The sequence below is a fragment of the Coffea arabica genome, chromosome 6e (genome assembly GCF_036785885.1).
Source record: "Coffea arabica cultivar ET-39 chromosome 6e, Coffea Arabica ET-39 HiFi, whole genome shotgun sequence".
Taxonomy (NCBI): domain Eukaryota; kingdom Viridiplantae; phylum Streptophyta; class Magnoliopsida; order Gentianales; family Rubiaceae; genus Coffea; species Coffea arabica.
The window spans coordinates 1,203,130-1,223,172 of NC_092321.1; the positions used below are offsets into that span (position 1 = coordinate 1,203,130).

At 35.9% G+C, this 20,043-nt stretch overlaps 2 protein-coding genes across 7 annotated transcripts; one reads left to right on the forward strand and one right to left on the reverse strand.

Moving 5' to 3' along the window:
* Nucleotides 1–1,352: 1,352 nt before the first annotated feature.
* LOC113697210 (RNA polymerase II C-terminal domain phosphatase-like 2) lies at nt 1,353–10,836 on the forward strand. 5 transcript variants are annotated; one of them, XR_011816645.1, is made up of 16 exons: nt 1,353–1,898; nt 2,488–2,961; nt 4,305–4,515; nt 4,853–5,010; nt 5,095–5,165; nt 5,254–5,359; nt 5,446–5,535; nt 5,881–6,022; nt 6,132–6,496; nt 6,585–6,642; nt 7,242–7,372; nt 7,482–7,535; nt 7,920–8,016; nt 8,902–9,320; nt 9,867–9,923; nt 10,417–10,836. XR_011816645.1 is itself a non-coding variant. In XM_072054235.1 (16 exons), the coding sequence occupies exons 1-15, from the start codon at nt 1,614–1,616 to the stop codon at nt 9,909–9,911; spliced, it is 2,448 nt and encodes an 815-aa protein (XP_071910336.1). In that variant the 5' UTR covers nt 1,353–1,613; the 3' UTR covers nt 9,912–9,923; nt 10,417–10,836. The 5 variants fall into 5 exon arrangements, 2 of the variants coding, with proteins under 2 accessions (XP_071910336.1, XP_071910337.1); XR_011816644.1 differs by having other exon boundaries at nt 8,902–9,306; XM_072054235.1 differs by having other exon boundaries at nt 8,902–9,062.
* Nucleotides 10,837–13,694: 2,858 nt separating this feature from the next.
* LOC113696208 (uncharacterized) lies at nt 13,695–17,698 on the reverse strand. Of its 2 annotated transcripts, none has more exons than XM_027215597.2 (5): nt 17,179–17,698; nt 16,100–16,139; nt 15,848–16,008; nt 15,029–15,736; nt 13,695–14,166 (listed from the first exon to the last, which is right to left on the reverse strand). In XM_027215597.2, exons 1-5 carry the CDS (start codon nt 17,437–17,439, stop codon nt 13,930–13,932), a joined length of 1,407 nt encoding a protein of 468 aa, XP_027071398.1. In that variant the 5' UTR covers nt 17,440–17,698; the 3' UTR covers nt 13,695–13,929. The 2 variants fall into 2 exon arrangements, with proteins under 2 accessions (XP_027071398.1, XP_027071399.1); XM_027215598.2 differs by having other exon boundaries at nt 14,058–14,228; nt 17,179–17,585.
* Nucleotides 17,699–20,043: the final 2,345 nt, after the last annotated feature.

The following is a 20,043-nucleotide window of genomic DNA, read 5'->3' on the forward strand; positions in this document are numbered from 1 at the left end:
TTCCTTTTTTTAAACTATTCAGCTTAGTGGGTAGAGGGTACCACATGGTAATCTGAACATGCAAGCAGGAGAGTTTGGTAGAGGGAATTAAAATCCGTAGGGTTACTCAATAAGATTTGATAAAATATTTAGATAGGTAGACTAGGGTTCGATAAGAGATATTTTTTAAGGTATCTGATCCGCTCCCATCCTTAAGTTTGGAAAAGTGAAAAACATTTAGTCTGCATTTGGATTGAAGGATTTAACAAAGGATTTGAAATCTTTTCAAATTCCTTTAATTGTTTAGATTATTTAGAAGGTATTTTAATTTATAAATCATTAATTGTTCTAGTGTTTAAAATATATTTTGATAATTAATGAATTACAAACCTAAATATCTCGTAAGCAATCCAAACTATCGAAGCGATTTGGATAAATTTCAAATCATTCATCAAATTTTTAGATCCAAACAAAGCTTTATAGTTTTTACATTCGAATCACCTATTCATAATCAGCAAAAAAAAAATAAGGAGGTTAAAAAAGAGAAAAAAAAAAAAAGGAATACAGTCCACGAGATTTGGCCTGATCTCGTTGCCCATGATATTTCGTTCGTTAGAGCATCTTATTTAATTAGTCACCTTACTTTTCAAACAGTGGAGTTTTGGCCACTCAATTATTAGTAGTACGTTTGTATCCACTAAATTATTAAAAGTGTAAATTTTGATTCATTCTGTCTAATTTTACCGTTGATTCTGTCATATATATAACTGTTAATAGTATGTTTCGTGAATCGTGTGAACTCTTATATCTAACAAAATTAATGATAGAATCAGACGAAATGGTTTATTTGTATACTACAATTTAGTGAGTGAAAACGTATCATTAATAATAGTTGAATGGCCAAATCATCGTTACTCACAAAATTTAGTGGCTACTCAGATATTTTGCTCTTCTGGTTACTATAAACTTGGTGGGACCGTTGTGATGCGACGTACCACAAGATGTATCCCTTGATGTTACTGAGTGGCGTTAGTCAATAGGATAATCTGATACAAACCCACGCAACTAAACTTTGGTGGCGAGCGGATCACAACCTCTTACACATAAATCTAAGAATTCAATTGAGCGATGGACGGGTCGATGCATCATGGTTTATCGTGAAGTCTTAACAAGAGCCACGCGCACAAACTCTCACTCGCACCTAATCCCCACGCCCTATGGCAACAAGGCTCCCAACAAAAAAAACTAGCCTCATTCCCCACTTTTAGTTATTTGTTGCCGCTGCACTGGATAAAATCCGTACAAACTCACACGTAGGCATTTCCGTAAATATGTCAAAAGCCAGTACTCTATATATACCCAGCCCTCTTACCCCCACTATAAATCCCCAATCCTTGCCTCATTTTGAAACCGTTGGTAGAGGAGGGACACTGGGAGTGCGTTGCCAGAGAGAGAGAGAGAGAGAGTGTGTGTGTGTGTTTCTCTTGAGAGGGAAACCTAGAGGGAGAAAAAGTTAACAAGGTATAGCTCCCAAAAGTCAGTCACGGCATTCGCAGAAATTCAATCAGGATTGATAAAATTGGTCGTGGATTGGAAAGTTTTGTTGTTTTTGCAAAGAAAAAAGAAAAAAAGAAATGAGCCGTTTAGGGTTTATAAGAAGGGTGGTGGTGTATGATGGGGAGGCGTGCCTGGGAGAGCTGGATAGTGTTGCAGTGAAGGATGAGAGTTTCCAGTTCCCAAACAACGAGATACGCATTCACCACATCTCCCCCAACAGCGAGCGCTGCCATCCGCTCTCTGTTCTCCAGACAATCTCTGGTTCACCTGTTCGCTGCAAACTTGAACCCCCCAGCTCAATTCCCACATCCGATCAGTCTCAGTTGATCAATCTTCACGCCTCTTGCTTCTACGAACTGAAGGTCACTCCAAGCTACCATGTCTTTCTACGTTATCTTCCACATTCATATCATCTCTACCTAATTTCCTACTTATGTTTCTGCACTGGTGAAATCTTGACTGTATCTAATGTTAGTACATGTCACATTGTTGTATTGGTCATCATTTTGGCAAAAATTATTGATGTACTGATCGTCGAGGAGAAAACCAGATAATTCCATATCCATATCTGAATTTGTGCCGCATAGGTTTTTAATTCCTGGAGGTTATTATGCTGCTTATCACACTTTGATGTTTCCCAGTTTCATATTTCCTTTGGCCTGTGTCATGAAGAATAATTTTGTGATTTGTCGTTTGTTTGTCAATTTGTACCAGTTATTCTATTTATCATCAATAATTTTTTGCTCATATGTGATATGACATTGTTTGTGCGGCTTTCCTTCCTTTTTTTTTTTTTTTTTTTTTTTATGTTGGATGATTTTTGGGTCAGTTGGTCTGGTCATACTTTCATGTATCATGACCAGACACCTTAAAGTTGTATTTATGAGGGACTTCTGTTTCTTATTTATTTCTACTGTTGATCAAATTTTACTCGCTTTCTTGATATCTCAGACAGCAGTGGTTGTGGCTGGGAATGAAGAGGTGCATTTAGTGGCAATGCCAAGCAAGCTGAAGAAGTTTCCTTGCTTTTGGTGCTATTCAGTGCCATGTGGTTTATACAACGCTTGTTTAGGGATGTTGAATCTACGGTGTCTAGCAATCGTATTCGATCTTGATGAGACTCTCATTGTCGCTAACACAATGAAGTCTTTCGAAGACAGAATTGAAGCTTTGCGGGGTTGGATTGCACGTGAAATAGACCCAATTCGTTCATCAGGGATGTCTGCTGAGATGAAGCGGTACATAGAGGACAGGGCATTGTTGAAGCAGTACACGGAGAATGATTCTGTTGTTGATGGTGGGAAAGTATATAAAGCTCAGCAAGAAGAGGTGCCCCAGTTATCTGATGGTCATGAGCAGCAAGTTGTTCGGCCAATTATTAGACTGCCAGAGAAGAATATTGTTCTTACTCGCATTAATCCAGAGGTTAGAGTTGGTGATAGCATCAAACTTAATGCTTCATGTTTTTAATGTTTTGGTGATATCACTGATTTGTTTGCTTATAGAATTGATAATCAAATGCTGCATTGAATGCTTAGTTTGACCATAAGTATAGAGTACAATGATGCCGATGTAACTTACTAAATTGAAGGAGTGTCTTTATTATTCGAGGATTTTCAAGATTCAATTTCTTTGTTAACCATAATTAGTGATTCATTAGCCAGACCTCTACCACTGGTTAACAAGGCCCAGATTTCCTGATCAGAGACGTAGTTTGTGATTAGTACTCCCCTTAATGGCCTTTAGGGAGTTTCATTCTTTTATAGGAGACCTATCAAGATAGCTTAATGCCTAATTCTTGTTGCTTAAGTCTTTAGTAACTCAGGGAGCTAAAACCTTTCAAGTACAAGTACTAAAGTAGAACTTTAGCGTCAGGTTGCACATTGTTGTTTTAATGCTTGGATAACCATTTACTTGATTATGCATGGGTAATGTCATCAAATTGTGCTCTCTTGAATCATAGTGTAATTTCCTTTCAAATAAGAAACCAACCGGGAAAAAAATGGTGAAAGAAAATTTTGGTTTAGTAAAATGTGAACTAGATTATTTTTCTAAATATTTTTGGCCATTTTTCTTGCATATCTTGGAACAGTAGCGAGACAGTGTTCCAATTGGAAGTTTGATATTGTCATATTTTAATACTAGGTAACTTAATAATGTTTAAAGACAAAAACAAATTTAATTATGGTCTCTCAGCCATATTGTAGGAGCTTTGTTCTTTTTCCATGGTTTAATTCAAAACTTTTCTCGTGATAGAATAAGGTTTAAATGTTTTAATTAGTTTCCCTAATTTTAGTAACTTATAGGTTTATGCAAATCATTTGAAAGATTGTTAGTGTGAATTTTATTTTTTTGCCTCTTTGCTATATATCAAATTCATACGTCTGGATGGTTAAAAAATGTTGTTCTAAAATTTGATATTTCTTTCATTAACATACATCATTCTTACTTCAAAGTGTATAAAATTATCAGAAAGTTATGTCTTGGGCATGCAGCTGAGATCTTGGCAAATAAGGATTGCTGTACATGGGCATCATGCTTCCTAGTTTAAGTATAGTGCCAGGCCTCTGCCAAATGTCAACCATCACCTCTGGTTGCAATTTTAGGGGATAATTTTGTTGACATGATGTGAGACCGTTTGTAAATAGCAATTCTAGGTGATGATCTTGCTGATATGATGTAATACCATTTATGTTTTACCTGTTTTTGGTATCTTTGGATCGGGTCTTGTTATTACCTTATCCGGATTTGGCTGTTTCCTTCTGCAGATCCGTGATACTAGTGTCCTTGTTAGACTGCGACCTGCTTGGGAAGATTTGAAAAGTTACTTGACAGCAAAAGGTCGCAAAAGGTTTGAAGTGTATGTTTGTACTATGGCGGAAAGAGATTATGCCTTGGAGATGTGGAGGTTGCTTGATCCAGAGGCACACTTGATTAGCTCAAAGCAACTGTTGGATCGTGTTGTATGCGTCAAATCAGGTTAGTACATTGCCATTTTGTGAGAGAATTATTGGCAAGAGCTTTTAGACTTCAAGGATTAGATGCTTCTTTTTCTGCTCCTATTTTTCGTTTTTTGGTGGGATTTTCAATTTAGTGCCTGGTGAAACTAGTGGTAGTCATTGTTGGTTTTCGGGTGAAGTTTATATTGATATCTCCATTATGATGTACATTCTTTTCATCACAGCAGACTAAATGGTTTTACAAACTACTATTGATCTTTGTCATGTGAAGCTTATTCTTGCTTTTTTCAAATTCTCTATGGTGCCCTCTTTTTTCATTTTCAATTTTGTTTGAGGAATATATTTCTATCTTACAGGTGCCAGGAAATCTCTAGTCAATGTTTTCCAAGGAGGAAATTGTCATCCGAAAATGGCAATGGTGATTGATGACCGTCTGAAGGTATGGGAGGATAAAGACCAACCTCGTGTTCATGTAGTGCCTGCTTTTACTCCATATTATGCTCCACAAGCAGAGGTACTGCATTTCTGTTTTCTTCAGATGATGTCAATTAAAAATGTGATCCTGGAGAGGCAATGCTAACGGAAATTATTTTGATAGATGGCAAATGCAGTTCCAGTCTTGTGTGTCGCAAGGAATGTTGCATGCAATGTCAGAGGTGGCTTTTTTAAGTATGTGTCTCTTGAACTGTAACTTGCTTAATGATATACCAGTGATGTGGACGTCCATTCTAAAGTTCATTATGTGCCCTTTAATCAGAGAGTTTGATGAAAATTTACTGCAAAAAATTTCTGAAGTCTACTATGAAGACGAGGTTGTAACTTTACCTTCTGCACCTGATGTGAGCAACTATTTGATGTCAGAGGTATTTAATCTGTAAAACTTTCTATTCATGATTTTTCTTTGTTGGATGAAGGTTGATTTTTATTTAGAATGCTGTTTTGCTGGCAGGATGCTGGTTTTGCATCAAATGGCAATCCAAGTGCCCCCTTTTCTGAGGGAATCAGTGGTCCTGAAGTTGCACAAAGATTAAACTACTTGGTCAGTAGTTAATACAGCGTTGTCTAATTACATGCTTCTCTCTGCTTGGAAGAATCTCATGCTGTAGAAAACTTTATTGCTATATAAAAAAAGTCTGTCCAGATACATTTTACTTAATTATGTTGTAAAGATTGATATAAGAAAATGAGTGCATGTTTTGCAATACTTTTATTCATGAAAAGTTTTTAAGTACGCATGGGATAATTCCTCCATGATCTTTTAAGCTAGTTTTGCAAAAATGATCCCTCTGAGCTTGAGAAATAGTATATTCCAATCATCTTGTGGTTGATTTTTTCTTGCAGAGTCTAACTTTTATTTTATTCTTTCCCTATTCTAAAATTCCAGGATGAGAAGAGCTTTTTGAATTCTGGTGGTTATCCTGTAAACAACAGTGTCGAGCTGAAACCTGGGAACCATCAGCTACCTGCTGAATCAATTCCAAATGTTGTCGGTCCAGCCTCTACTAGAGCAGTGCCACCTTCTGAAAGTATTTGTTTAATTTATAAAATCGTGTGGCTTTCAGTTCTAAAAGCATGAACTGTAATGCTGTTGATTTGTGTATTTGTGAAGCCAATTCTTATTGGATTGCTTTGCAGAACCTAGTTTGCTTGGAGCTCCATTGAGGCTGGATAGCAGTATGTCCGAATCTGATCCTGATGTGAACAGAAGATTCCCCATCTTAAGTCGTGGCCAAGATGCGAAGTATCAAAATTCAGCTGAACCTCCCATTTTATCTAGGTTAGCGGGACAACATCCTGCCCTGCCTTCACAGGGAGGATGGTTAGGGGAAGAAGATGGCAATATTGGACATCCTAATGGTCGATCCTCTGGATTTCTTGAAGAATCTGATGAACTCAAACATGATAGACATCATGGCCGTCATTATTTACATACCCATGGCCCTTCAGCATCAAATGCCACAGGATTGCATACACATCTAGCGCAAGTGAAGAATGAAGAGGTTGGTTCCTTGTTCTCTTACCTTATGTCCATATTATCTTCCAAGTTTTGTGCATTCAATTTGGGGGTAAAGGTGACAATGTTAACAGTTGAGCTCGAGACAAGAAGGGCAGAGACAGAATTTTCAATTGTCCAACCATTCCACAGGTAGCTGAAATCTTATCCAATGCCTTTGGATTTTCTTATTGACGTTCTTGTGATTTTCTTTTGCTGTTGATATTTAGAAGTGTATTGTATTAGATAGGGGCTTACCACTACTCCAAATATAATAAAGCCCAGAATTATTGTCTATTACTGCAGTTTGGGGTGTTGTACAAGGGAAGTTAGGTTGGTTTGAGCCATCCAAATGAGAAAGTTCCTTCTATTGTTGGAATAATGAATGCAAGTACTAGGTCTTCTTTCTCTCCTCATACTTCTGATGACATGGATTCAGTGCATGTAGTTATTATTCATTTAATGCAACAAATAAGGGAGGTGGAGGTGAATCATAGAAAGAGGGAATAGAGAGTCTATTTTATTGTATCTGTGTGATAGTTGAGGTTCTGTCAATACAAGATGTGGCTATGCATTTTTCTAGAGATTTTCAGCTTTTTCTCATCACAAGATTTCATTTAAGGTTTAGCGGGTTAGTTAAGTAGTCACCATTTTCATAGGTAAGCTGAACTTTATGATCTGCTTCTTGTCTTGAACTGAAAGAATATTGTGATAAAGTGTCTGAAATAGAATATAATCCTCTTCTTTTTTAGGGGTTGTTGGCTCTCAAAATCAATCATCTGGAAATGTCAGTGATCAACAACCTGAAAGTGCAAAGTGGAACAGCTTACCATCTCTCTCTATCGGTGTCCTGCAAGAAATTGGAAGAAGATGCAACTCTAAGGTGTCTGAATCGCTACACTAATAATTTTGCTTGTTCTTTTCCCTAGTTGCAGGTACTTCAGTTGTTGCTCTGTACGTATGACAATGCATGTTGTCTTATTGTTCTTTAGGTTGAATTCAGGACTCTAGTGAGCACCAGTGAGGATTTAAGATTCTCATTTGAGGTAAGTAGACTGGGTCATAATTATGTTCTTTTGTGAGTGAGTTGGATATGGATATATTCTTCAACAAGTATCTACTTAAATTGCTTTTTAACACTAATCTGGAGCGGCGGTGGATAGATGCTTGTCTATCTTGTTGAAATGGAATTGGAATGTTGTTTCCCCACAATTGGGTTATCTGCAGTTACAAATTTAAATCGTAGAGATGTTTCTTTTGTTACTTTACCACTATGGATATTAGGAACCTAAAGTCCTGTTGAGTTGGTGAAAACTAAACTGTTAATTAAGGTGAATGTTATATGAAATTCTCTAGGTATATAGCTTTTGTAGCATATTACATCTCAAGAGATACTTTAGGCTAAGCTCAGCAGCTGAATACTCTTGTAGGTCCTGTTTACTGGTGAAAAGATTGGTTTTGGAATGGGTAAGACGAGGAAGGATGCTCAGCAACAGGCTGCAGAGAATGCTCTTCGTAATTTGGCTGGTAATGGCCCATTTATATATTCCTTGCTTTCTTGGATTCTCTTGACAGCAGTACATATTTATTTTCTAATGCATTTTTAGTTTTTTATTGTAAACATAAATACATGGCTCAAATATTTGGGATCTCATTCTTTGGTAGTCTCAGTGGCCTGTTATGAGCAGTAGGTTATTATGCACCTAAAATTTACACCTCCATTTTTTCCTTGTATCCGTTCATCTTTATCTTAGAAAATAACAAAGATGCAGGCAACCACCAAGTCAGCCGGGGGATTCACATTCTCCAATTCTGAAGCAACCAGTTAAAACATGCTTTATCTCTGTGCGAGAGAGTTGGTGTATATTACATGGAATACTTTAACCTGGTTGTCAGAAATGTGCACTGACTTTTGGGAATAAGTACAGTTTTCTGATCTCTTGGTGGTCAAAATCGCCATGTGATTATTCAATAATGGTGCAAATAATTTTTTTTTCCTAGGATTATGACCTGAAAAGTCATGAGGTCAACACAAGAATAACAGCTTCTTCAAAACCTAAATATGCTGTAATTGAATGACTATATATGATTCTGTTACAGATGTTACCATGGGCTTTCATTTGTAACATTATTGGTGTCGATTCTTAGCCCTATTGGCACTTGCATATCACACCATCCATTAACTGAACAAAGTGATGTCTTCTTTTGCTGAGCACTCTTCTTGCCTTCATCATAATTATTGGTTTTACAGCACTTGTGGCTTCATAGCATCTAATATCTGAATAAGATGAAATTTCTTGTCTGGAGCACACCATGGGATATAGAAGCTTGAAGTACACAGTTTTAATTTTCCAGTTACATTATAAAATGTATGGGAGATTTGATGATGTATTCTTGGTGTGGTATTTGCAGATAAATACATATCATACAATGCAAGTCGTTCTCGAGCTGTGGATAAAGAATCTGATAAGCTATCGCCACTAAATGAGAATGGTTTCATATGGGATGTAGTTAATCCTGGATCTGATGAGCAACAGCCAGTCCAAAATGGCATCAAACAAAATACATCAGAGGTGGGAATTTCTGATGATATTACTTATGATTGATGTCATTTATCGGTTGGAAACATAGGCAATGCTTGGATAGGGGATATGCTAAAATTGCAAGAGGACAAGTTGTGATTATCTGAAGATAAACCACTCCTTTCTTGGATCTTGGGTCGCTCCAAAAGTTGAGCAAACTACTGTGGAAGTGGAGTGAACTGGCTTGGTGTTCACTACTGCATCTTGGCTATACTTCATCCTTCCTGTTTTAGAGGTAAGGACTTGTTGGTGAGTCCTTATGTTCTGCCCATTATCCAAGAATTCATATGGTGGTAATATACTTCCACTGCCCCCCTCCTCTCTTGCTCTCTGCAGGGGGAAAAAATTGTCCTTTTTGTTTGTGGGTGTTTTCCCTATTCTCTTTTGCTGTCAGCCTATGATTTGTCCTGTATGGAACAGTGGTATTGGTTGCTTTCTTGATTATCGTGGTGCTTCTCCTTTGTGTTCTGTCTATCCAGATTATCAAGCAAATGCATTTTATGAGCTTTGCTTTCATTATAACAATCTTGACTAAGAGGTGGCTGACCAATGTGTTATTGTTTCCTAAGTAACTAGTTTGTGGTGACATATAGTAGTACATTGTATTAGACAAAACTGAAATTAGCAGTACTCTCTTTTCTACCTATTCTTTTTGTTGGAATACACTGAAAACATGGTGAAAGTTGCATCATTTCTGTTCAAGTTATAATTCCCCTTATTAACTTTAATTCCTAGTGGGCTATTTTTTGTCATCTACATACTGAAAATGTCTTATGAGTTGCTGATTTGTCACAGGGGAGTGCTTGTTCGTCTGCAGTCAATTGCCAATTGGATAAATGAGCCAATATCCTAGTAAGGTTCTAAGTTCACGTTCTTGTGGTTTGATTATCATCTCTTTTACTTGAAGGGGACAATTATTTTGGTATTAGGTCAGTGGACAAGAGGCTGGGTTTTGGCTGGGGGAGAGGATGTAAGCCTTGGATGTTGAACTATTGATTTGTCCATTTTCTATCAGATAAATTTTCTACTTGATAGTGTGTCTTTAATTGTGAGAAATGACTGGCTAAATAAAGCTAATGCTTCTAATGTGTTTATAATCCATAACAGTGTACATAAAACAGCCATTGGAGATCATGAATTTTGGTAAAATGTGGATATCTTATAATCCATAACAGTGATTGTCTTTGTCAATTTGAGGCGGATGCTTATAATGGGCTAGCGTCATAATCATGTTGGTGCATGTCCTAAGAACATTCAACAGACTTGTAGAGTGGACAGAGTCTCTGTAGCTTGGGTTTCTTGGGGAAGTACAGGTATTTACTTGCATCTGTATTTGCATATATAGGTTGCCCCCAAGTCAAAGAAAGAAAGCTTGAAGGAAGAATTATTCATGATTTGCGACTTGCAATAACTTCAGAGCATCAAAACGGTGTTAAATCCGCTTAATTGAGGTCGTCTCGAGAAGGAACTTGAAAATTGGATAGTTGCTGGGCTGGGCTGCTGACTGAAATTGCAGCTTTCAGGTTGCAGTCTTGAGGTCTTCTGAGAGATGAGGAGCATGTACAGCGGGAGTCTTGTATCTTAGGTTTGCACCAAAACGGGAAAAAAAAAATTGTTATTATTTTTTCATTTGTCTTTTCAGGCTGGAGGGTTTAAATACTTGCCCCATCAGTTTGTCAACTTCTGAAGTATGTGCAGATCATTTTGTACTCTCTGGTACTCAAAAATCATAAATCTACAAGGGGGATTAACCTGTTCAGAGAGATTTCCCTATTGTTCTTTTTCATTGGTTAATCATAACTGACATTGCATGATCATAGCTACCGATGCAAACGAGCTGACCTAAGACGAGTTTTGGCCTAATTAAGTTGAGTCTCATTTTAGGTTTATGAAGCTCGAACTCGATCAATTCAAAATGTAAAGCTCGAGTTCGAGCTTAAAAAAATAAAAAAAATAATTATTTTATTTTAAAAAATAATTCAAATAATAATTTTTTAATATATAATAAAATATTAGGGATATATATATGTAATTTTATTATTAAGATAAAAAATTATATATATATTTATATATATAAAATCGAACTCAAGTCAACGAGCTAACGAGTTTAGTATTTTTCAGTTTGATTTTGACATGATCAACTTGATTTCGACTCGAGCCCGAATCGAATTCAAACTCGAGTTGCTCGCAAGCGGTTCCATATATTTGCAATCCTAATTATAGCCTTGAAATCTTACCAAGTTTGTAGTTTAATTCAAACGAAGCTCATTCTTGTTATTTTACCATCATTTTTTTTTTTGGTAAGGGATAATTTCAAAACCTCCCTTGAGGTTTCTAACAATTTCACCTATCACATCTGAACTTCTAAAAAATATTACTAGACCTTTTGTAACATTGTTAACCCATTTCGATATATCACTTTAAAAAAAGCCTCATTTTTGGGTAGAGAAGATATTTTCAATACAAAAGTGCCCTTTGTTGTTCTACTTTTTTTTTTTTCAAAATTAAAAGTATATTAAGAAAAGCTTGAAATCAATAGACCAATTGTGTGAATGCGCAATTTTAGTGGGTTATAATATAATAGTATGTGCTTTAAGGTATAAATAATTTATTTTTAAGAGTATAGTTATGGTGCTTTGAAGCCAAAATAATGTATTAATTTACTATAAAGTGTTTATAGCCAACTTGAGGAGTTTTTCAAATTGTTAGAATTTCTTAAAGTAGGAAAAAAACATATTTAAAATTTTGTTTACAAACTCATATGAAATGTTTTCAAAGACCAAAGTGTCTGTGAATTTCTAAATTTTATGCTTATTGTGCTGGCTAATGATATGAAAACTATTAAAAGGTCTTTCAATCTTGTTAACATCCCACAATTCTTGACTACAAAACTATGTTGGCCAAGTTCTCAAAAGTGCAAGGGATTAACTAGATTTGTTATGAAAACAAAAAGGTACATAAAAAAAAGCGCAATATTGGAATGAAGACATATTCTCTAAAAAAAAATAATTTTTTTGATAATACATTTAAGGGATAATATCAAAAACCTCCCTTGAGGTTTCTCCTAATATCATTTAGCACCCTTGAAATTTTAAAAATATCACTTATCTCCCCTAATAATTGTAAAAAGATTATATTAACCCTCACTTGATACATAATTGACATATCAAATAAATGAAATTCAAAAATTTTTAAAAAATAAACAAAAGTCACTTTCTTCTCTCTCCATTTTCTCCAATATTCTCTCTTACTTATTTTTTGGATGACTATGCAATATTTTATCTATAAATTATAATAAATTTAATTGTATTTATCTTTTACATTTTCTAATTGTGATATAGTAGAGTATGATTTATTTGCTTATTTTGAATTGATTTTTATAATAATCAGTACAATTTAAAAGTTTGGGCACAGATTGAGAAGAACTTAAAAAATATATAAAGTTTATAAGAAATCGGTCATAAGCATATAGAGTTAAACTAGTGCAAGTGTATTTCTTTATAAATATCTTTTTTATGTTTATGAGTTATAGCAGTATGATGTGGTGGTACTACTAGAAATTGTATTTTAAGTTATGGTTTTCTTGAAGTAAAAAAAGTAGTTTAAGAATATTTTTTTTAGTAAGTAAAAGGCTAGTTTAGGATTTTTATTTGTCAATCTTTTTTTTTTTATATCAAAAGCAACAATAACTCAAGAAAAAAAAAAAAGTGCCAAAACTACTATCAAACTATGGTAGTTTCACTAATCCAAAAATGCACAAATTCTAAAATAATTATGATGGTAGTTTGTTCTCCAATTTAGGAAAAATATGTATCCCCAATAAAGCATAATTAAAAGTGATTTATCATAATTGGTAGACAATTGCTTATCAAATAATAAATTTAATATTGAAAACTTGATAATCTTATCTTAGATAAATGCTAAATATATTATTATTGCTTTAGAAAGTAATTGAGCTTTATATGGTCGGTATTTCGGGATATTCATTTAAAATCGACCAAATCTAAGGTTTGGCTAACAAAAGTGTCAAATCTGGGGAGATGTGTGTAATTTTTAAAATCTCAAAGGAACTCAGTGAAATTGTCAGATACCTCAGGGTAGGTTTATGAAATTATCTCCAATTATAATGCTGATACATAAATTAAGAAGAACGTTCCTAGTACGCACCAACAATTAACGGACTAGATTCCCTTAAAAGACCTAGGTTAGGAAAAGTAGCTTGGAGGAGGATCTTCGGTTCGAGTAATTCTTACACAGTTGCACTTGCATTTGCACTCTCCATTTCATGATGAAGTCAAACCTCAAAGGACTGCTTGTATCCTTCGGATGCAAGTTCTAAAGAGTAGTCCTGCAAAAGAACCTAAAAGGACTGGGTCTTCACCTGATAGGCGGTGGAAAGAAACATCCAAAAATCTTTAACAGGCGGAGAGAAACCGCGAGGCCCTGAAATTTCTTGAGACCGATTGGCTGATGAGTGCCATGCCCGTATGGCTAACATGACGGGGGTATACGAATGGCTCTAAAAAGTAATGCAGTTAAGGAAGTATGCATTTTCTTGCTCCACTTGCAGTTTGCATCCCAGCAGCATCAACATCTGAGCCTTAATGAAAAGAGGCATGTATGTGTAACTAGCAATAGGACCTTTCATTCGTATACAAACTGGAATCACCATTCATCAACCCAGCCCATTCCATGAGCTACACTAGAAATCATCCGTGGGAGTCTGGGACCATATATTAAGTCCCTATACACACAATGACTACTACATGCATCCCTTCATATGGGATAACAATAATTTCTAACTAATAGGCTTTGTTACATATTTTACCTTATTGTAGCTCCACCAATACGTTACAACTCATAACAAGCCCAAATTCATAAGGAATTGTTGGAGAGTTCTTCGACCCCATTGAATGTCATTATCCAGGACACGGTCTTTTTCCCCAGTACAGTCAGGCTGGTCTTTTTCTTCAGATAACTGCGGCATTTGCAGATGTCCTTTGCCATGCATTTCAAGGTTGTCATTTAACAATAACGTCTCAGTTTCTTCCTCAGAAATTGGGTAGTGAATATCAGGCTCTTCCTTCAAATTTAGCTGCAATTTCAGTTGTTCAGATGAGCAAAATGTCATCATATGCGTCAGACAACAAGGTTAATCTGCAAGATGGTGCTCAATGAGATTGTATTTGATATTAGCTTTCTAGCTTAGACTCATCCCATCAAGTCAGAAGCAACAAATCTTCACAAGGATGTTGCTAGTACAATGGAGATGCAACAAACTAAATATGACAGGCTATACATGAAATCAAGGTGCATTATTCTGCAGATATAGATTGCATGTCGATTACGAAATAATATTCTCTTTAGAAAAAGAAATTTCGATAGGGTAAAGATATGTGAAAATTGAATCAATAACTCAAATAAAAATAGAATAAAAACGACGATTTTGTTATTCTTTTTTTTTTTTCCAAACTTTTTCTATTCCTTAACATATCCGTCAAATAATTTCTTGTGATTGTTATCCTTTTTGGCGATTCTTTCCCATCAAGTCTATGTCTGCTTGTATCTATAGAAACCGTTGTGCCATAAAAATCGAATTATTGGTTAGACAGTTTATTGCTGACCATCTATATTGATCAATAAACACCTTTGGCAATGAAAAGGAAAAATTTTAGCTGCAGATGTTCAGATACTTATTTGGCTTATTATAATAGTAATTGAAGCTATTGCCGCTCTCAGAGCGCAGGTGCAAGCTTTGAACATCAGTTGATAAGACTGCAACGCATCATCCTGGTATTTATTTTTTAAAATAAGAAGACACAATGCGTAACCAACTGCCTTAGCATAAGGCCTCTACTCTATTTCCAATTGCTAGAAGATGTAAAAGAGGATCACTTCATGTTTGGTGAAAGAGGATGAAATTCAAAGAAAGAATGTGACTGACACTAAGCAGTTACCTCTGGCACACTGAAATCCTGAGACTTGTAGGATCCCACCGATGAAGCAGCACCGATGTGTGGATCCGCTTTACTGGCAGATGATTCTTCAATATCTGCTGTTGGTTTTGGAGTCAAACCCGGTACTAAAACAGGCATAGCAGCACTGGTATCAAGTTTTTTCTCATCCTTCGGCACTATAAAATTCTCAGTGCTTTCTGACCTTCTAAAATTCGGGTGATCATTTACTCCTAAACTTACAATCTCGTTTGGATTAGGACTAAAGCTTACACCAGCAAATTCATTAAATTCAACCGCTTTTTCTTCATGTTGTTCAATTTTATTTTCAACAGGAACAGTCATAGGTTTCTCAGACAGTGGTTTTTTTGCCGGTTGTGCATAGCCATTTGCGCTGGCCAGTGCCTCAGGGTCTCCACTTGGCTGAAGCAGATTCCCTACGACTGTCAGTTTTTCTGAATTCTCTCTTGATTCCATAAGTTGATGTGCAACAGGGTCCTCCTCAATAAGGGTTTGTAGTTCTTGATGTGCAACAGGGTCCTCCTCAACAAGGGTTTGGAGTTCCGCATTGTCCCAATCTTCACAAACAGTAATTGTTTTCCAGGTTTCCGATGTCCTCAGAATTCGATCAGGGCCTGGTTGCCACAAGATGGTATTATCACCTCTTTTCAGGATGAATTTGTACTTCATCACTTTGTCACAAGGTATATCCTAGTCCATGAAAAGATTATAAAGCCTTTAACTATTCAGTCTTAACAAATCAAGGCATACCTCTAATTCACTGCCAAAAGAAAATGAACATATATACACATTCTTTTTTACCATTTCAACAGTCCATACATGCCCCTCGGACCAGTTTAACGGAATTGCATTTGATGGCTCCCACAATCCAAACATAGGATCATCCCCAACGATTAGAAATTGCTGGCCGAATAAGCATTCCCTCTTTAATTGAAACTTCACGTGAACACTTTTGAACTGAGCTGTTAGACAGAAACATATTCCGGTGACAAAGGTCTACCCCTTAAATATAGAGGGGATAACAAGGTCTGCCAAGAAGTTAAATTCACTCACTTGTATCTTTTGTCTGAATTTCTTCAATTCCAGCACGAGTCTGCATAATGGGAAGATTTGGTGGGATCAGAACATCTTTTAATATGCCATACGTATAAATGCATGTAATTTGGTCAAATTTTTTCCACGGAACCGAGAGTATTTTAGCTGAGTCATAGAGGGGATTAGAGGAACAGAAAATTTACTACGATACCATAAAAATATTGAAACCGTGACTGAGTCCATTTTAGTACATAGTGGAACAAAGAACTTTTAGTTATACAAAACATCTGCCGTTTGACATTAATAAAAAGATGCACCGAAGCCGATTTCCTGGAAATCTACTTTAGTTTAAACATACAAGAACGACAAAGAAAGTGAAATATATTTCCTGGAACTCGATCTTGTATTAAAACCACTGAAATTGATTCCCACTCCCTTCTTCCCTTTTCCTTTGAGCCGAAAGCCCATCCCTTTCTACCAACTCCACTCCTCCTCCTATCCCATGCTTTGCTCCCCCCCCCCCTCCCCCTCCATTGTTTTGAACCAGTATCTAAAATTTACATGGCAGAATATATTCAAATTTCAGGCTAGTTTCCAAATTTCCGGGGGAACTCTATTAAGCCAAGGTCAGATTTCCAATTGGGGATTCCTACTAAGAATTATTGTTACGAATCTATTATCTTGAAGGTAACAGAGAGATTTTTTTTTTAAGTGAAAGTCTCGAATTTCTTCACATCGTCCATGTTAAGCAACAATCTTTACCAAACCTTTTGGTTGATAAATTGAAGAGTGGTATAAAGTTATTCTAAAAAAAGAAATCTTCAGAATTGTTGGATAATAGCTAGAAAATCAACATGATCAGGTATAAATAACGTGAAAGTAACACGAACAAGTCGAAGAGAGAGAAAAAAAAAGGAAAAGATGAAAATAAAAGCGACAATATAATCAAGTAAAAGAAACTTTAAACGAGGATTGATAAGGAATCAAGAAAAGGCATTAGTAAATCCGTTAGGAGAGGGTGCTAGCAAAACACATGTTGGCAATAAATAGTACGGAAAGTTGATGACAAATAGTTGAGCAAGCGAAAGGGAGATCACCTGTGACAGTGCAGGGACAGAAGAAATGGGGTGAATGGTTTTCCGATGAAAGGAAAGTGAAAGCGAAGATGAATAACCAAAGTTGGCATGCTTGTTCAGGTATCCAAGAAAACGAATTTCTGGTCTACTCCGGGCAGCAGCAGCAGCAGCTCTTGTTGTCGGAGCTTGGCACGAAAAACCGGTACCGGTCTGCTTGTCTCTCGGATTCTGATTCTCCACATATACAAGTAGCTTCGCCGATGAAGCTGCCAGAGTTTCCATCACCGCTGAGAAAACAAAGGCTATCGCACTAGGTAGCAGGGGTACTACCACAAAAGTATTTCCCAAAAAGGGTGGGTGATAATTCGTGAAACAAACTGGTAGAGATCAGCTTCTGGGCCTGGGCTTTTTGTCAGCCAGTGCCAGAGGAACATATATATGTGGGGACTGGAGGAGAACTGGTGGCTACTAGCGAGGGGTTGTGTGGTGTGGGGCACTGGAAACTGCCAACAGACTTCACCCCCCAGTCTTCACAGATTACACAGAGAGAGAGAGAGAGAGATTAGAGAATAGGAAGGGGGGCACGGATCGTGAGCCAGGTGGCTTATGGTAAATGAATCCGATACTAAAAGTAACTGTGTAGTGTCACCAGTCATCCCTCATGCGGAATTCTGCTGATTTCGAGGGCGCAAAATAGTATCTAAACAACGTTAGAATCTCAACAAACTCCTTGAGATTGGGGAAAATGCAGTTTTAGTCCTTAATGTTCAGTTTTTGTGCAATTTCAGTTCTTAAAATTTTTATCAAAAATAAATTTAGTTCTAAACTTTTGGCAAGTGTATACTTGACCCCCACTGTATACAAATTAAAACAAATTTAGAACATTTGAAGAATTTTTTCCAATAACAAGCAAAATTTAGTCACGTCCAATCATACATCCGTTAAATTAAATTTCAAAGCAAAAATAAAAAAAAATAGTAGTTAACTTAAACTAAAAAAATTAAGAATTAATAACTCATGTGCTAAATAATTAACTAGTAAAAACAAGAAATTTTTTAGATTAAAAAACTAAAAAATTTTGCATCAGAAGTAATCAGATGAACCCAAACAAGCTCTTCTGTGGGCATTGTTAACTTCATTCTATGTGTTTTGATTGTAAATTATTACATCTTATTTACACACACTAACTTGCTTGTATCATCGACACATTTTTTACATACATCACGTATTTTTTTCATAAAATTATTTCAAATAATTTACTATCCAAACACACTAATATTGTTAGACACAGTTGTGTTCGTGGGTTCGAAAGCTTGGCTTTGCCATTGATGAGTAGTACATGTTACTTCTAAGCCTACAAGACGGGTAAGGGACAGGGACGGTCCCTGCACAATTCATGGCCAAGATTACAAAAAATTGTGTGGTCCAAATCACGTCTTGTATCTCAATTTTCACAATGTATATGGGGCCCACAAAATTTTGTTCTAAAGTGATACGTTGTGCAAGTAAAGTTACGTAATGTACAAAATGCACAAAACCGCTGAGAACAGTTGCACCTGCAACCGTTCTTGACCGTGATCCCTAAAGGACAGCCAATTGATGAGTATTAGTGCATGTTATTTCCTCTCATTAGCCCAGTGCTTTTTTATATTAGTATTATTGGTGAATTTATCCATGTATGAATAATTTAAGAAACGATAAAATAATATTCGTCAACACATATTTATTTTTAAAAGTAATAAATATGCATGAACATTTATGTTAAAAAATTAATGTATCTAAGTGTTCAAGTACTATAATAATTTTTGAAATCTTCTAGACATACATTTATTTTAACGTAATATTGGCCCGTTTGGCAAGTGAGTCTTTTGAATGTTTATCTAAGACTTTACTATAGAAGTTTTTAAAAAAAATTTTGAAATTTGTAAATTTTTGAATATTTTGAAATGTATAGTTTAAAAACTTACTTTGAGAAGTTTTTTGACATTACTGTAGTTAAAATTTTTAAAAAACTTGTAGCAAATAAATTTGGCAAAAAACTTGCCTGCCAAACAATTCATTACATATTCAGGGTATACAAAAACAGAATCCCAGAGAACAGCATTTCAAGCGGATATGGCTGTAGTACAAAAGAAAGGCAGTAGAAGCTTTTCACACTTCCTACCATTACCATATTGCGGTACCCAAAAAGACGAAACGATCAAAAATGAATATCTGGTATCTTCATTCCTGCTTTTCTTCTTCAATCGAGCATAGGTCACTGATGTCCTGCGGCATTTTGTTCACATCATAACTATGGTCATCGGCATTCCATGCATAGGAGACAAGTTGGAACATGACTGGTGCTGCTATAAAGTGATGCCGCTCCTGAGTAGCTTGCGAGTGGATTGATCAAAAGTTTGGCTCAAACTCAATCAAATCGAGTACAAACTCAATTTAATTGTAACGAGTCGAGTTTGATCATCAGAAGTAAATACTTGAGTACTCGACGAGTTTAATCGAATATTTATGTATTATATATTTTAATTATGGAATGAATATTATGGGTTCATATTTTAATAAAATTACGTGATGTAATGTTCAATAAAAGAAAAAAGTAATGGGTGGCAAAATGGTAATTTGATAAATCTAAAATGTAAAAAATTAAAAACAAGAAAAGAAAAACTCGAGTTCGAGCTCGATAAGACTTGCAATTTACTCAAACTCAAACGAGTCGAGTTCGAGTTTGATTTCCATTATGTCGAGTCGAGTTCGAACTCAAATTTATATACTCATTTGAGCTCAAGTATAGTGCTACTCGAACCAGACTCGACTCGATAGCACCCTAAACATGAGAGTCCAATTCTCGGAAATGAAATCAAACAGTCCATCCAGACTCCCACCTGT

Bases quoted from the DNA above. Each gene is read 5' to 3' on its own strand.
- LOC113696208 (XM_027215597.2), bottom strand. From the start codon at position 17,439: ATGGAAACTCTGGCAGCTTCATCGGCGAAGCTACTTGTATATGTGGAG. The intron at 16,140-17,178 runs GTGATCTCCCTT...CCCATTATGCAG, and splicing joins CTGTCCCTGCACTGTCACAG to ACTCGTGCTGGAATTGAAGA. The intron at 14,167-15,028 runs GTAACTGCTTAG...CTGAAATTGCAG, and splicing joins AGGATTTCAGTGTGCCAGAG to CTAAATTTGAAGGAAGAGCC.
- LOC113697210 (XM_072054235.1), top strand. From the start codon at position 1,614: ATGAGCCGTTTAGGGTTTATAAGAAGGGTGGTGGTGTATGATGGGGAG. The intron at 4,516-4,852 runs GTTAGTACATTG...TCTATCTTACAG, and splicing joins TGTTGTATGCGTCAAATCAG to GTGCCAGGAAATCTCTAGTC. The intron at 6,023-6,131 runs GTATTTGTTTAA...ATTGCTTTGCAG, and splicing joins AGCAGTGCCACCTTCTGAAA to AACCTAGTTTGCTTGGAGCT.